Source organism: Canis aureus, chromosome 14 (assembly GCF_053574225.1).
Source record: "Canis aureus isolate CA01 chromosome 14, VMU_Caureus_v.1.0, whole genome shotgun sequence".
NCBI classification, from domain to species: Eukaryota; Metazoa; Chordata; class Mammalia; order Carnivora; family Canidae; genus Canis; species Canis aureus.
Genome location: NC_135624.1, coordinates 32,372,802 through 32,390,828, shown reverse-complemented (window position 1 = coordinate 32,390,828; position 18,027 = coordinate 32,372,802). Strand labels below are relative to the sequence as shown.

At 33.5% G+C, this 18,027-nt stretch overlaps 1 protein-coding gene across 15 annotated transcripts in view; it reads right to left on the bottom strand.

Moving 5' to 3' along the window:
• Window positions 1-18,027, bottom strand: part of PHF20L1 (PHD finger protein 20 like 1) — an 83,808-nt gene that overhangs the window by 32,638 nt on the left and 33,143 nt on the right. For all 15 annotated transcript variants that reach the window (XM_077847297.1, XM_077847287.1, XM_077847282.1 and 12 more), the window contains 6 exons: window positions 15,892-15,974; window positions 12,104-12,356; window positions 9,809-9,997; window positions 9,347-9,553; window positions 3,175-3,231; window positions 1,877-1,984 (listed from right to left, as the gene is read on the bottom strand). In XM_077847297.1, coding sequence (XP_077703423.1) covers window positions 1,877-1,984; window positions 3,175-3,231; window positions 9,347-9,553; window positions 9,809-9,997; window positions 12,104-12,356; window positions 15,892-15,974 — 897 coding nt within the window. The remainder of the gene's footprint in view (window positions 1-1,876; window positions 1,985-3,174; window positions 3,232-9,346; window positions 9,554-9,808; window positions 9,998-12,103; window positions 12,357-15,891; window positions 15,975-18,027) is intronic.

Genomic DNA, 18,027 nt, shown 5'->3' with positions numbered 1-18,027 from the left:
GGTTTGAAGACTGTTCAGGTTTGTAACTTCTTCGTGAGTTTGGTGTCTGGCAATTATCCATATGCCATCTAAACTCTCAAGTTCATTGGCATAAAGCTGTTTACATTTTTCTTCATTTTAAGTCTAGAACATCTGTAATTATATTCCCTTTAGTTCCTAATATTATTTACTTGTATGTTTTGTCTTTTTCCTTAACCAGCGTTCCTAGAGGTTTACCGACTTTATTAGTTTTCTACAAAAATTAATTTTATTTTTTCTTCCTAGTATTTTTTTTTTTTTTAGTTCACTAATTTCTACTCTTGTTTATTCTCTACTTCTACTTTTTTTGAGCTTCCTCATTTCTAACTTTTTAATTAGCTGGATGCTTAGCTGATTTTCAGCTTTCTTTTCTAATATAAATATGTATGGTGACACATACTCTTCTTATAAAGGTTGCATTTTAGCTACATTCTCAAGTTTTGATATGTATCTTCATCATTTCATAAGCTCTTAATATCTTATTTACCTGCCCCCTGGTATTCAGTTGGTTAAGTGTCAGACCCTTGGTGTCAACTCCGGTCATAATCTCAGGGTCGTGAGATGGAGCCCTGTGGCAGGCTGTGCGCTGGACTGCTGGAACCTGCTTAGGATTTTCTCTCTCCCTTTCCCTTCCCCCTCACCCACTTGAGCATGCTCTCTCTCAAAAAAAAAAAAAACAAAAAAATGTTTTTTAAATTTTGTATCTAGGAACTAATAAAGTGATCTGAACCTTTTAGTAGCCTATCTCTGTGAATGAAGTTTCCTTTAATGACTATTTTATTTGATATAAATATATCTACTCCAACTTTCCTTTAGGTTTATATTTGCCCATAATTTTTTCCATGCTTTTATTTTCAACATTGCTCTGTCCTCTCCATCCTTATATTTAGATGTCTTTTGAAAATAACCTATAACTAGATTTTTAAAATTAATTATGATACTGTCTTACTGTAATTACAGATATATTTGGATTTATTTCTACCATCTTATTTTGTAATTTGTATTTTTCTTTTCTATTTTTTTCTTTGTATCACCTTCTTTTGGATGGTTTTTTCATTACATTTGCTTACTGTCTATTTTGGAAATTATACCCTATGCTTCCATTCTTTTAGTATCATGTTAGAAATTCTACAATACAGATTTAATGTGTTAGAGTCTAAAAGCAATACATTTCTTTTACTCTTTCACAACAATACAAGACCTGAAAAACTGAAATACAAGCAGGTCTCTCTAAATTTACAAGCTATTACTATTGTCATATATTTTTCTTCTCTGCCATTTTGTTTTTACCCATAAATCAAAATGATTTATATAATCAATGTGCAGACTTATTCACATATTTACACTTTCTTTGCTCATTATTTCTTCTGGCATCTCAGACCTTCCTTTGTCATCATTCTCCTTCAACCTTCAGGTACAGGATTAGAATATCCTTTACACAGGGTATTGACAGAAATCACTGTTTTTTCAAAAGTTCTCCCAGAAATATCTTTATTTCACATCCTCATTTTTGAAAGCTACTTCAAGGGACTGTAATTCTAGACTGAAAATAATTCCTTCAGTAGACTGAAGCACACCTGACAAGGGTATCCAGTCCACCATAATGTTGGAAATGAAAGACTCTAATAAGCTGCAATGATTAGTGTACAGATGGATTAATTTACAGACTATAGTAAACAGAGTTGCATATTTTCTAAATCAGCAAGACAAGGAAAAGCTATAGGGACTTCTCAAGTTCTCAACATGGAGATCTTGTCCTGTCTTCACTTTGATGGAAGAACACAGAAAAACTGAAAGAATCTGAAAATTAAAAACAAACAAAACAAACAAACAAAAATAACCACTTTAGCATACTTACCATGCTGCTTGGATTTCTTTTTCTTTTTCTTTTTCTTCTTCTGTTTTGGTTTGTAGTGATCTTTGTCTTTCTTCTCTTTTCTTTCCTTATCCTTTTCTTTTCTCTTACCTAAGTGACACAAGTGACAAAGTTAGCAATCATGATTGATCCTCAGTTGTTTTTCTGTGGTTAACCTAAAAGCAGCATTTATGTTTTAATCAGCTATTCCAGTCACCTGCCCAGTGGATGGATTCAATTAAACTGTTCCTGTCATGAGTCTGGAACTCCTGATTAGCTTATTGGGCTCTAAGAGGGGGTCTTCATTAGCAGTGTTGAGAAATCCCAACTCCTGACACCTTGAAGTTAACACAGACAGTAGTTAAAATCTTAAATGAGTAATATACTCAGTTCCCTGATGTGGCAAGAAATAAACTCCATAATTTAAGACCTGACTGAGGAGACTTAGCATTTCCCCACAGAATTTAATGAGAAAATATATTAGACTTAAAAAAGAACTTAATGAAATTTTTTCCTTTGGAAAAATAAAAAATTAAACCAATCCATAAATAATTTCTTCAGTCTGCCAATCCTTCCTAGTGTGTACAATTATGAAGGCTAATAACACAAAGCAAATACTTATTTCATCAGACTAATTTTTTCCAAAATTTTAAAATACCTTTTTTCCAGTCTTAGGACTTTAAAGAAAACAAATGGGTGTGAAAGCAGTATCCTAGGGTACGTTACTTAAAATTGGTTTATCACATATAGTAACTACTGCCCCAACTCAGGATGATGTAGCCTACAATTTATCAAACATATTTAACCATATTCAGGGACCCAAGCTCCAGTTAGCTAGTCTACGGAATATTTAAGACTATCATCAATTATTGCAAAACTTTTCATCATCATAGCACAGAAGACAAAAAAAAAAAAAAAAGGCAGAAAACTCAGTAACCTTTCTATAAGGTCAGTAAAGAAGAAAGTCTGAAAAAATATCACTATTTCAGTTCATCATCCATTCCCTAAGTCTCAACAGTATTAAATGGTGGCTTATTTTTAAATAGCCATAACTGTAGAGATGTTCAAAAACACAAAATTCTCAAAGAAAGCCTTAGACTCCCTTGACAAAAAAGATACACATACGATATTTACGTGTTTAAGAAATCCTGTATCTGGAGCTGAGTAACACTAATAAATATTAAAACAGAAGCTCACTTACACCTAAAAGAGCACTAATACATAAGAAGTAAGGGACAGACTATGTCCCCCCACTGCCAAGCCATCTAGTCTTTTGCTTAAAGATTACTTTCTGTTCATACCAAATGCTGTTGAGCTTTTTTCTTCCAATTTCACTTTTTTTTCTGTTTTCGATATTCCTGCAGTTTTAGGGGAAAAAAAGGTAAGTTTAGTCAGAAAAGTTTTAAAAGTATGGGACAATGTTTTACATTACAAAAGCTCACAACACCCTACTTCTTCAGGCTCTTTTCTCCTAAAGCCCTCCATCGCTTTACCACCTGAACTAGTGACAAAGAAGTGGGGTTTCTTACTTCAAAAGACTGATAATTAAGGATAATTTTTATTCCTTCAGACTATCCACATTAAAATCCTGGTCACCTGTTTGGCCTTGAGCAAATCATGTAATCTTTCTGTTTAGTTTCCTTATTCACCAAATAGGAATGACTTTTTATCTTCACATTATTAGCATTATGTGAGTCTAAGTACATAAAGTGTTTAGACCAGTGCTGGAGTAATAATAAGTGCTTTCTTTCACTTTCTGCTCTGTGGTATGGTAATAATTGAAGACTACACCATTTCTAGAAATAGCACAAATATGGGTGCAAACACCTACAAAGTTTGACAAATGTACTGGGCAATCAGTAAAGATCTATTCTGCCTTTGACAATCCAGATGTTGAAATGCACCTTGGTGGTAGGTCCAACGTAATGTGCCCACTTCCGAGACAGTTAAGACATGAATGCTACTCAGGTCATCCACATGAAATACTAAACTTTATATTAAAGTATACTGGTTTTCAACAATCTGTATAAGATTTTTAAACTAATAATTTATGTTGCCTAAAATAAACTTGTACCTTTGAACTCCACAATGAGTGCATTGTTAGGTAATGATAAAAGCCAAAATATAATTATTTTACAAACCATTTTTGGTCTTTTTCTAAATGTAAAATACAAAAGCTCATTTATACCTTAAAAATATTCAACCTTCATGACATTTGGGTACTATTAACTTGTAGTTAAACCAGTACACTTCATAATGGAATAGCTAACAGAGACATTTAACCAAGCTTCTCAACTCATATAGTCAACTGTTTCCAGTGCTAATATCTTAGGTGTATCTAAGATTAACCTAAGAAAAATATTATAGTGCATTTAAAATACAATTTCAGTCCATTATGCTTTAATACCGCCTTTCACAAGATTTGTTGATTTTTAAGTCACTCTAATACAGAATCAAAAAGCTAGCATTTGGGCAGCCTGGGTGGCTCAGCGGTTTAGCACCACCTTCAGCCTGGGGTGTGATCCTGGAGACCCAGGATGGAGTCCCACGTCAGGCTCCCTGCATGGAACCTGCTTCTCCCTCTCCCTGTGTCTCTGCCTCTCTCTCTCTCCTCTCTCTCTCTCTCTCTGTCTCTCATGAATAAATAAAATCTTTAAAAAAAAAAAAAGCTAACATTTAATTCATCTTCAAATATTTTAAAGAATTTAAACAAAAAAATAAAAAAATATCACTCAATTTGAATTAAATGTTAATAAGGCTCTAATAAGTGAAGTTTCTTTTTTTCTATTTTTTTAATTTATTTTTTATTGGTGTTCAATTGAAGTTTCAAATTAAGTAAAAATATTGATAAACTTCCTTGACAAAAAAAAAAAAACAAAAACACTCTCATGACAAAAAACAAAAGGAACATCAGCACAAAGAAATACAATTAAACTTCCTTATTATCAAGGCTGTCAAAGAATGCAACACTTCCTTTAATAACTACTACCACACCATGAAAATTCTACATATCTGATGTTTTTTTCCTGAAAATGATGAGGACTTTATAAGACAATGAGAGAGGAGGTTCCGAGTCCTCAGAGGGTAGCAAACACGCTCGGTAGCAGCTAATGACTGTGATGTTTGCCTTGGAGGTCCCCAACTCTCTGGAGCACTGAATCCAGGGTGATTCAGATGAAGACTGCCTTACTGGGCTGCCTTCATGCACTGGATCCAGGTGTGGGATCCCTCAGGTACTTAGAGGACAAATAATATGAAGTGCTACGAAGCGCTCACTGCTCCAGAACACAGGTCAGCCCAATAGAACAGAGACAATCACTCCCAGAGTGCTCCCACCTAGTCAGAAACGACTAGGTCTAGATAAAGTTTTCACGTGTTCTAGTGGTTCCCAAACTTTTATATTTCTTAACTGATAAACTTCAGAAGTAAAACTGAGAGACTGACAAAGGGTTGTGAACATTTTGTTAAGTTTATTAAAATAAATACTCATCTCTGCAGTGATGGCAGGACTTCTAAATAAAAAAAAATATCTAAATAGAAAAATAACATAGATCTTTTTGAGAATTCAGCAAGAGAAAAAAATAGTTTTATGAGAAGTTCACTATCTTATGCTTATTTCGTCATGTGCTAGAATTTGGGAACCAAAGAATGAGGCTATCAGTTTATTGAATAGTGATTTTTAAATTTTACCATCAGAACATTTTCTTCAAACAAAATATAAGATAGTCCAATAAATAATACAAAAACAAAAAAAAATGAACAAAAACAAACAGAGCTATTTAAAGAGAGGTAGATCTCTGAGCCGCATCTGCTTGCATACAGCATAAAACCCAGCAATGCAGGGGGTTTCTCAAGCCCTTTCCAGTCTGCGAAATATCTGTAATTCCTCTGGCTAAAAACGAGGCTGTCCCTGAGACTCTCCATGGAAACCCCAGGCTCTGTAGGAGCCATGAACATTTGGTGTGGGGGTGGAAGTAGATTACGGAGTCCCTGGTTGTAGTTTTGATTTGCAAAATTCTGGGAAAAAAAAAAAAAATGAAAAACTTAAAAACAAAAAGCCTTTTAAAAAAGGAAATGCAAAGTTAAGGTTAAGACACTGGACTAAAACCCATCTATTTAAAGTTCCAGCACAGTGACACAGCACAGGCAAGCGGTCCAGAAGTCAGAGCTTCTGTGATTATTACTGGCTCACCCTTCCATACACTGCGCTTGAGCTTCCATATCTTTTAACACCTTAAAGAGGTTAGAGGAATTCAGTATTTGTTACACATACAATCAGCAGATAAATAAGAAAATGAGCTAACATTTCCAGATAGTAACAAAACTAAGGTCCTATCCTCACCTAAAACTGCTTGGCTCTATTAGATAAAGCACTCTAATAATAAAATGAAAACAAAAGCATCAATTTTTACAAGGATACCAGTGATTTTTTTGGGGGGGTGGGCCAATCTTCACCTCAATTAGTTACCTTGTTGCCATGCTTCCCAGTGAAAGAATGTAGAAGGATTAGTATGAGCTCATTATCTCTACAATTAAAAGTAAAGTTTTAACCTATTAAAGAACAGGTATATAAATTTGGATAATCTTATCAATCCCCTACCATGACTTTTATACTCAGCTGTGTGCACATCTCTTCAACACACAAAAAATAAAAATCTAAGTCTGTTAAACTATTTCACAGCTCATGACTAACAGCCTCACCATTCCAAACACCCCTAGAGTTTCAATTTGACAAAAATACCTCAGAAAATGGTCTTTGATACAAGTTCTAGTATAATGCTTTCTACAGATGTTTAGAAATTCAAAGGTAACAAAATTTACTTTATAACAAAGATGGAAACCAACCAACCAACCAACCAACCAACCAAACAAGCATATATTAAAAAAGAAAGTGGGCAGCCCCGGTAGCTCAGCGGTTTAGCGCCGCCTTCAGCCCAGGATGTAATCCTGGAGACCTGGGATCGAGTCCCACGTCAGGCTCCTTGCATGGAGCCTGTTTCTCCCTCTGCCTGTGTCTCTGCCTCTCTCTCTCTCTCTCTCTCTCTCTCTCTGTGCCTCTCATGAATAAACAAATAAAATCTTTAAAAAATAAAGAAAGACAAAAGAAAAAGAAAGGAAGAAACAAACAAACAAAAACACCTGGTACTTTGACTCTTTGTGAAAGACTACTTTCAGACTTTCAGAAGGGGAGCAGAAGTCCAACAAAGACTGCAAAATATTTGAGAGAAGGCAAATAACAAAAATGTTAGGAGAGAAAAGCATGTAAACCACTCAGAATTTCAATGCAAGTCAGACAGGCTCACAGAGTTTTAATAAAAAGATGTCCAATTAGAGTATGACCTGAATTCCACCACTTCCTCCAAAAATAAAAAATTAAAAGGGGTAACAGAAATAAATCAGAATCCCCATCACGCCACATTCAAACACTGTGACTGTGTTCAGCCCTCTAATAAATGGACTTTCAGTAATTAACATTTAAACCATGCATTTCCTTGATTTAAGCAATTAAAGTTGCCAGCCGTTAGCACAACCAGATGACCCTCACTCTTCAACACATCTACAGATTCATCTTACAAATCTACTTTCTTACCATCCACTTTTCCAGAAAACTTACTACTCTCAGTTTCTCAAAGTTATTTCCAAGACTTAAGAAGGAAAAGAATAGTATGCGTTCCGTCTCCCCAAAAAAGTTTTAACTATTATGAGAACCAGGAACCACAGTCATAATTAGCAGTATGTCCACAAATATGCTAGAAATTCTGGAAAAAGATTAGGGTAATACTCGGATTAGGAGCAAAAACATTTGAATCAAGGATTCCCATTCCATATGCAATTACCTCGTTGGCATTTCAGGATATATATTCTAACATCACTCAGTTATTATATAGCTGTTTATATTGGTCTATGTTTCAGTTACCTTACCATTAGAATATTTGTATGTGTATGTGTGTACACATTTAAATAAATACAATATTTTCTTTACAAACGATTTAAAGAAAATATAAATATTTTCAAATGCTCATATAAAAATAATTTCCCCAAAGGATACAGATTTTTCATTTTTTCCAATGCCACAAAAAACTCCAGATAATTAAAGAAATGTGTAAGACCTACATTAGGAAAAATATCTCAGAGAGTCAATGGTAATTCAGAAATTTTGTGGGGAAAGGAAAAAGAAATATCAACTACCCTATGTACAGAAGGAGCTTAGAAAAAGAGCCAAAAGGCAATGGATCAGATTTGGGAAATGAAAAATATTTTAAAGCCTATAAATCTTCAGAGTTGGGTACTCACTTTTAAAACAAAACACAGAAACAAAGTAACCTCAAACCTTATTGGTAAAATTAAACTGTAGAAAACTGTGTATTTAATATTACATTTTTACTTTGAAAGAAAGCAAAGGCAATAATCTAAAAAGTAAGTTACTTCAATCACTTTATTTTAGTATGTGCCACCATCAGAAAAGAACAATCTCTACTTTATGCTTAATCTAATGAGTTGATAAAGGGACTCCAGGGAAGTAGCTATTAAAACAATCACTCTTAATGCTCTCCACGGCAGATCAAGAAACAGTCTTAAATTTTTCCCATCTCTGAACTGACTTAATGCAGACTTTAACTCCAAATTAATTTACTAGAAGAACATTTGAAATTAGTATTCCCCTTTTTAAAATCATGTATATTCTTTGGATGAGGTTAAAATTCCGTAAAACTTCCAAATAAAACAATGTAACAATATTACAGTATCATAAAATCATCTGCCAAATGTGTTATTGGCTGATTTTACACACTAGACTCCCAAAATAACATTATAACAAATGATATTTAAAATTGGGAGACTCTCCCTATAAATATGAGATTACATTTAAGGTAAACAGTTAAATTTAAGCTATGTGTTTCTTAAATATTACATTCTATTAAATCCTTAAATCTAAGTTCTCATCCCGTTAAATATTTTCTGGCTTTAAAACCAAGAACTTCGGGACACCTGGGTGGCTCAGCGGTTGAGCGTCTGCCTTCGGCTCAGGGTGTGATCCTGGGATCTGGGATTGAGTCTGGCATCGGGCTCCTTGTGGGGAGCCTGCTTCTCCCTCTGCCTGTGTCTCTGCCTCTGTGTTTCTCATGAATAAATAAATAAAATATTTAAAAAAAAATAAAAATAAAAAAATAAAACCAAGAACTTCTGTAATTATTTTTAGCTCTAGCAATTCCTATTTTTAGTAGAAACTAGAATACAAGAAAGAAGCAAGGAGAAGGAAGTCAATTAAAGTGACAAAATGGGCAATCAGTCCAGGGAAGGTGATGGTAAATGGTCTCACAAAAGAACTTTTGACAGAGGAACCCCATCTTCCACAGAGGTTACATAAAAGTATCTATAAAGAGGAATTACATATTAAGATAATGTAATTAAACATCAAAATGTCTATACTTTCTAACTGCAAGCCTAGCTACTTGTAAAATGAATCTTTTTTACCTGATGCTGTTGGAGCTCCTCTTCCATCAGCTATTGCTTTGGAAGAAGGATTTGTAAGCATCTGTGTGTCTTCCTTTTCTGCCCTGGGACATTCATTATGGTAAGCGGGATCTGGGGCTAGCGGTGCTGATACTTCTGAACCACGACTTAAGTCAAGAGGGAGACAAGGCCCCAGCTTCTCAAGTGACAAATGTGTAACATCAGGCACTATACAAAATAAAGAATGTAATAGAATATTATTAGCACAGATAAACTGGCTCAGTTAATATCAATGTGGATTAAAACGTTATCTAAGTTAAACAGTGCCTGGCACAACAGAAGGCACTCAATAAATATATGTAGAGTAAATGAAGTGTTTCTAAGTCCATAAGATGCAAGAAGGAAAAAGAAGAAAATTTCTTAATGTTTTCATCATCTTTATCTCTTTTATATTTGGTTCTATAGGAAATTAATATACATTACCCTCTGGCACTGAAGACTCTTGCGGATTTTGAGAACTGATGGAGAATACTTTCCCATCAGTAGCTGGAGAGGGAGGAGAAACCTTTTCTACGGAATCATCAGGCATGGGCAAGGTGGCTAAACGTTGAGATCTTCTTCTCCGCTCACTATGCTTGAAAGGTCTAGGGGGGTTCACAGGCTGTGGAGAACCTAGAAAAAGATCTTCAATGTTCACGAAGCAGATACATGCCAGGATCATCTTATAATATTTAAGGAGATAAATGGGAAAAATGATTCAAACTCTGCCCTCTGATGTTGTAAGGTATCCACAAGGAACGGCATGTTCCAAAAGTAATCAAAGGCAAAAAACTGTGCCCTCACATTCACAAAAAGTTAATCCAAACTTCTAAAATCTAAAACCTACTAGAACCAAAAGAAAATAACATGAAACATTGATTTAGGTAGTTTCCCAAGTGACAGACTACAGTTATTTCTCTAATTGCAGATCATTGTGTTAGTTGCCATTCTTCCTTTGGGAAAATAGTCTCTGTATAGCTGAGATTTTTTTAAAAATTAAAAAAATATATATATATATTTCGTTTGCTACATTACAAATCTAGAAACTCTAAGGGAAAAAAAGCAGGGGGCATAGGTGACAAAGATCTGACATGCATTGTAGAGTTAGTGCTTTACTTGCCAAAATAAAACTAACGTAGATAAGTTTATCCCACCCTCATTCCCACAAATGGATTTTTAGAAAAATAAGTTTGGGCCTGATTCATTAAAAAAAATTGAACACAAACAACATTTAATTACTTATTACAGGCAAATATTGAGGACTTTAAAATAATGTAACACTATTCTTGCCCTCATGTATTTTTTTTTTTTAATAACTAACGTGGTGGGCCGATTAATCATCTTCTAGCTATATAACACAAGCTTGGAAATTTGTTTGTTTTTTAGCCTTTTAAGTTTTCTTCTACGTGGCATGTAAACATGTTGGAAGAATTTAGAATAGGCAGGATTACACAGGCCAATATACTCATGTTAACTTAGAAGGAGGAAATAAGAATGGTCTTAAGAGGCTGATGCTTTGGGTATTTAAAAGTAATTTTACAAAAATCAAAATAAAAAAGACATGGTGGTAATTGAAAAGAAAAATAAAAAGAATAAAATTCAATTGCTGTAACATTGTGGCCATAATACCAAAATACAAAACAATTTCAAAATAAAATACTTATCAATGTCACGTGACATTGTGGTGCCTACTTACTGCCATCGTTTCATGATAAATGCCAAAATGAAATAAGCTTTATGAGGAAACAACTGAGTTTTTCTGTTCCATTCTTTCTACCCATTTATTAAAAAGAACAAAACCAAAACAAAAAAAAGTACCAAAGCCTGCTCAAAATTTCAAAAATATGGTTTGGTAGAAAATATGGCAACTGAATGGAAGCGGAGGCAACTAACTATATTGGACTCATAAAAGTCTTCTCAATGCCAACATTTTTCACTGTGGAAGATACGATATGGAAGGGTTCATACGAAAGTGTGTCTTACTCATTTACTCATCAGGATACTAATTCACTTGTATGAATTGCCAAAGGAAAGGGTCTTTTTATCCAGCGCCTTCCCACAATAACCGTTTTTCACTTGTCTCTAACTTGGAATACTAAACAGGAGAAACACGGGGTCATCTTCTTTTTATATATCCAGACCCATACTGGAAGGCTATTTTTAAAAAGACTAATAAGTTAAATACCCTGAGATTAGTGGTACTGAAACCATAAAATCTTTAAAAATATGATCAAGGAAGCATTCTTCTTCCTTCATTAGTAAGAATAAATTGAAATCTGCACTCCAAATCCCAGAACAAAAATGAATAAAATGTACCACAGGGGGATACAGACAACTGGGGACAATAACTAGATCTATCCATAAGAATAGTCTTAGGAGTTGAGGAAAAAATATCCAATGTGAGTCTTTTTTATCTCTCTTTGTTTTGGTTTGGTTTTTTGTAATGAATCAGGCCTCTCACTGTGCTTGGATTATTATTAATTGAGGATAGTCAAACTACAGTAAAAATTTGCGTTATTAAATGGTAAGTCTTCTCAACCAGTACAGTCTCTGTACAATATATCAGTCAGAAATGTATATGCTTTTTGCCCTTGAAATAGTTTTAAGCCTTCCCTATCATATCCACTTAAGTTTGAATTTTTAAAAACCAACTTCATAAAAATACAATATAACTACAATCAAACTGTTTTTAATGTAGCTTATAGGATAAGTAACTATTTTTTAAAAATCTGTGCTCACTAGTTTTATTTATCACTGAAGAAGAAAGCTGAGATACAAGCGTCAAATCCTCGACTTGTATTAATTCTGGGGAAAGTGGTGATTTAGGGGGTTTTATACACCCAGAAGAATCTCCAGATTCATGTTTGCATTTCTTGCTGCGAGCCTTCCCTGAAGACAAAGTTGAGGATAACAGTGCAGGTTTCTGAGTGTTGGCAGAACTGCTAATGTCAGCTTCATTTTTTTTCTGACTTTGAGGTTTAGGTGAAATCGCCTGAATAAATAATAAAAAATTGATATTTTTATTTTGGTTTCTTCATTTTTGTTCTTGTATTCTATTTTGATTGTTAAGCAACTTTAGTATCCAAAAACATTGTTAAGCAACATATAACATTTCTATTACAAATGAAAAACCAAAAAGAACCCCACAAATTATTAACTAAAAGTTGAATAGGCTATCTTTAAAGGGATGCTGTCGACTTTTAGTCTAAGTTTTAATTTGTAAAAATATATTATTCATAATATTCTCAGAATATAAAATGTTATCTTGGTGGACAAATTATTTTCACAGTATTATACGAAATACATCTCATTTGAAACCATAATTACTAACTACCTTAATAACAATTAGGTAAATAAAAAGCATTTTCTTTTTTTAGGGCAGTAGAAGAATACATTTAAAAGCTTCTGACTTTTAGATGTTTTCTTATAAAACAATCTCTATCAAATTGAATGCAGAGGTCTAAGTAGACAGTGTCCCTTTAAAGAAAGATCTCAACAGGAAAACAATGACCAAATTAACGAAACATTATCTTTAACTCATTTTAGTGCTGAAAGCTAGAGTTTCATAAGCATAGTGCATCATGAAATCAAAGCCACCAGCAATACAGAGTTAAAAGACTAAAAAACAATACAAAACAAGCAACAACAACAAAAAAAAAAAACCAAGGAGTAAAACCAAGTGTAAGTTAAAAACATTGGATTTAAAAACAAAATACGTCGCATTCTTAGATGAGAATTTTTACCTTCCTCCTGCCAACTGATACTTTTAAAAAAAAATTAGAACTTTGTCAGTTCTTTCATAAAGGATATCTTTATTCATTTGGCAGTAAAATTTCCTACCTATGTAGAAATAAATGTGAATGTGTCCAAAGACAACAGAGAATAGCCACATTGGATGGATTTACAATCTATGGTGTGGGAATGCCTATGCTCTATCTGTTTCTGACACACGTATCTGAGAGCAAAATAGGAGATATACTTTTTAAAAAATCTATACTAAGGTAGGCTTCTATCAAATAGAATCGAATTGCTAGCACTATGAACAATATGGTTTGTTCCCAGGAAACCTTTTTACTTCCTTTTCTTTTGTGAGGGATGACCATCAGGTCAGCAGTCTGCAGTTCTCTGGAATATGAAAGATCACTGTCTGGGGACCAAACAGCCTTCTGCTCCCACTAAAATACAAGGCACTCAAATTTAGGTGTACAGTTGGTATTACATAGGGCATCTTTGGATGCCCTACGGATGGCATGCTGGACATACCACATAAAAGGGCTGGTGTCAAGTGTTCCATTCATTCAGTAGTCATCATTTCTATTCTTGAATTTACTCATTACACATGTGTATAAGTGCAGCTTATAATCATTTGAAAAAGTACTCCATAAATGGAAAGGATTCCTAGACTTATCATAAAAGGTGTTGCCAGAAAAGTAATTAGAGCCATTACTTGTAAATAAACAATTTTATTGTTCATCTTCACATATGTGAGAGACATCACTACAGCATCCAGTACTCTCGAGTTACAAAGTTATAAAACAAGATTTTAAAACTTAAATTAGTATCTTGATAAGGTGCTTAACTTCTAAACAAGGACAAATTAACATTTTTAAAAACTTACTGAATTATATGCATCTAATGCAGGTTTATCCAAAAGTAAATATAACATGACAATTCCCTAATACAATTAAATAATCTATAATTAATATCTGAGAATTGGGGTTCAAAACCACAGTTTGAATTTTTTAAAAGTGTAAATAAAGGAAATCCATTAGCACAGTAAGTTCTGGCTATAGGCCTGTTATCAATCTATGTCATGAATGACATTATTTTACTCATTAAGACAACAGAGGTTAGTGACAATCAATACCTCTCCTTTAAGTCTAGAGTTGATACCAATACTCGTAATTGAGAGTTTTATAACTCGGCTTTTTAACTTTGAAGCAGGGCAAACAGCATAAAAATTAAGAGTTTGGTTACAAAACATTTTCACAATGATATCAATCTGAATGACAGAAAATGAAGGAACAGTATTATGTTCCTTAAAAATCTAAAATAATTTACAAAGTTTTCAGTAATGATTATTGGTCTCTTTGTTACAAAACTGGCAAGGACTCTCAAAAATGTCTTCCTTATGCAAATAGAAACAGCCGAGTTACTCAATTCCTTTTTTCTTTTTTTTACTCAATTTCAGAATGTTGTTGTCTGTATTTCTCTCTGACATGGGCACTGCCCTTTACGCTAACTTCCACATGTAATAAGTAATTTTCACAATCACATTCACCGCAGCAGGATTGTGCATAATGAAAGATTGACATTGTAATGAATTTTCCAGAAACATTTTATTACCCAAGTCCCTGATTTATTGCATTCTGAGAATATCATAAACAGTGGTGAAAATACAAAATATTGTTATTATCTGGGACGTTGAATATAGTGATACAGAGTAAAAAAAAAAAAAATCACTTAAAATTTGGTTGATATAACTGACAGTAACGGCAAAGACTTAACCGCTTGATGATCACAGAAAATCAGAAGGTATGATTCGCTGACATAGTAATCAATTTAAAAGACCATTGGTTTAATACAACATTAATGGAGGCACCAAAACAATGCACTGTTATCAAGTCAGGCCTAAAATAACCCTGAAAAACTCAATACAATATCAATTAAATTTGGACTATTTTTTAAAACGCATATAGAGAAGAGCAAAAGATACTCATTTTAAAGTCTTCTTTATTAGGTTACTAATAAAGAAAATTAAATTAATACAAAAAGGATATATTAAAACTACATTAAGGCTCAGATTTTAAAACAGGAGAACCAAGGAAATCCAGTTATGGCTATTACTGTGTTCTTATAGTCGTACAGTGCCCAAGAAGTTAAGCCCTTAGAGAATGTAAAAGCATGCACAGTTCATTATGTACAGGTACTGTGGGAATCTGAAGGTAGCCAAGGCAAAATCTAGCAACTGCAACCTTCGCTTTTAAATTCCTCTATTAGGTGGTTTAAAGACAGACCCTTCATAGTTTTTAAAATTCTTTTTTTGTAGTTATTAAAATATACATCCTAGCAAAAATGTATGGCTCATTGATCAATTCATAAAACACATAGTCAGTCTAACAACACCAACTGTTACAATATAAAAGAAACTTCTTACAAAAGAAGCTTTATTAGATGTCAAAAACCCTGTTTTAACTCACAAATGAAAAGTATTTGTGTAAGGGTCTTTTTGTAAGCTAGTTAAAGGTGGTCCAGCTGGAAAGCTTATACCCTGGGATGCCTGTCTCCAGGCCTTCAAATGTTGGAGACAGGAGGCTTTAATGCCAGTCTACTGAAAACAAACACTAACGAAGTCTGTAGTTTATCTGTATGCCTGGGAGAAGGCAGAGTTAAAAATCTATCATCCATTCATTAGCTTCCTATTCCCATATCTGATCACAAGGGCAATTTCAATTACGCGGATACTATAGCTCCGTGACCACTCCAGTTGGGAACCTGGAAAACAATCAAATGCTACCGTTTCATACCTGCTCCAGCATTGGAGCTGTTTCACTGCGGTCTTCCTTTCTGTCAGCACCATCCACCCCAACAGCTTTGGATGCCAACAAACCTTGAGAAAAATTGTACAGAAATTGCTTATTAGAAAAATTAGTGACTTTCACTCTAAGTTTAAATTTCCCCCAAATTTTAGCAGCTGAAATCCCCCATCCTTCTTACTATAGAGGAAGCAAACATTCTCAAGTTTACTTGTCAAAAGCACAAACACCCTTACTAATGACTCAAAGGACTAAATCGGAACTTGAAAGTTGCTCACACAATTAGTTTCCTGTAAAAACCACTGCTCCTCAAAGATATCCTTAAGAAACAACACACATATACATTTAGTCTATCAAAATTTTAAGTTCTATAGCTTAATGTCTAGAAACCTAAGATACCTCTAATTAATACTCATAAATATGGCTTTGTCTATACAAGTGAAATACAGAGTTAATACTAAGGTCTGAGAAATCCTTCCAAACAACTGCAATATAAGATTTTGTCATTGTATTATGTGCTAAAGAAAGAAAACTACTTCCAATTTTTAATTCCACTTGGATTCTTTGACCTACACTTTGTGGGTTAACCTCTATATCCCACTGTACCTTATCTTCTTAAAAATTGCCAAAAACACTGATGGGTCTGTTTTATGTGAACGGGAAAAATGCGTGGGCCCTTCCTGCATTTGAGCTTAATATTATAGCCTCATTCTAAAAATTATTAAATAATTTAGGAATTCCAGTGTTCTCCAATGTGTATCACTAATTCTCAATTTTAGAAACACAGTATTTCACCTGGAGTATATAAGTGAACTTTGCAAGACATTAAGACTCTGCCTTAAGTAAAGGTATTTACTTGGTCGAGATTCTTTGCAAAGCACCTGATACCTTCAATGAAGCCAAGTTTATAATGCTTATATAACAAGTATGTCTTTGCTTATAATCATTGGCACAAAAAAGGTCACCAAAAATCATTTGTCATTTCAAAGTTGGCTACACAAAACCTCTGCTTCAAAGGAAGCATGTTTAACAATTGACAACAGTGAACATACTGCAGCAATTATACCCCCTATACCACTGAAGCCACCTAGATAACATAGTTAATAAGAGGAAAAAAGTGCTCCAACAAGCCACATAGCATTAAGCTATCCATGTGGCAACATCTCTTGACTTTTTCAGTAACAATTTCAAAGGCATTAAGTAATCTAAGTATGAATTCAAATATTAAAATCATATCCTTATAGTAGTACTAGAACCAAATGTTAAATTAGGAGAAAAGCACCTTTCATTTATTGGTAAGTTGAATATCCAGCACCCAGAATTGTAATTTAAGATAGAAAAAGGATGAGTGTAAAACAATGATTTTGATACATCAATGATTGGTATTAAAAGATATTTGGTCCAGTTTGAGATAACAATCTATACAGTTTGCTCACACAATATAAAGTATAGATTTAAATGGGGGGGAAAATCCAACTTAGAAATAATTTTACAAAAAGCTTATAAACCATAAATTCAATCCTATTAACATCACTTCTGAACAGATTTTTAGGTGACTGAAAGAGATATAGCACAGTGTATTTCCTTAACACTTGAAACCATATTCACTAGTTTTTTTCTTCTCTAGCTAGTACTTTTGAGAATCACTAGTACTGAAATAAAAAGAAAAATTAGGGAATGAAATTCTTTTGCAGGAAATAGAGGTTCCACTTCTAAGGTTTACTCAAACAGGAATAATATTTTGCTATTCAGTCTATTAAGTATATCTTACTTTGTTTCCTTTCATATAGGTGGTAGAAATACTTTTTAAATATCATCAATACACAGAAGAGATCTCAAATCACAAAATTAAAAATAAGATACCACAAGTTTTAAAATAAAGAAAATAATTCAGACATACTCATGAATTTAAATTAGGATATTATAGACTCAATTAAGCAATTCCCACCAAATGGTTTGTGAAGAAAAAATAAAGCTTTGTAATGTTCTTATAAAAAGTAATGGGGCATTTAATAAAAACTATTCAAAATCAGATTAGAAAATACAATATGCAGCATCCAGAGAATTCAAACACATCCAATATGATCGATAAAAAGCTTTTGTATTTTATATACAAGCTATCTTACA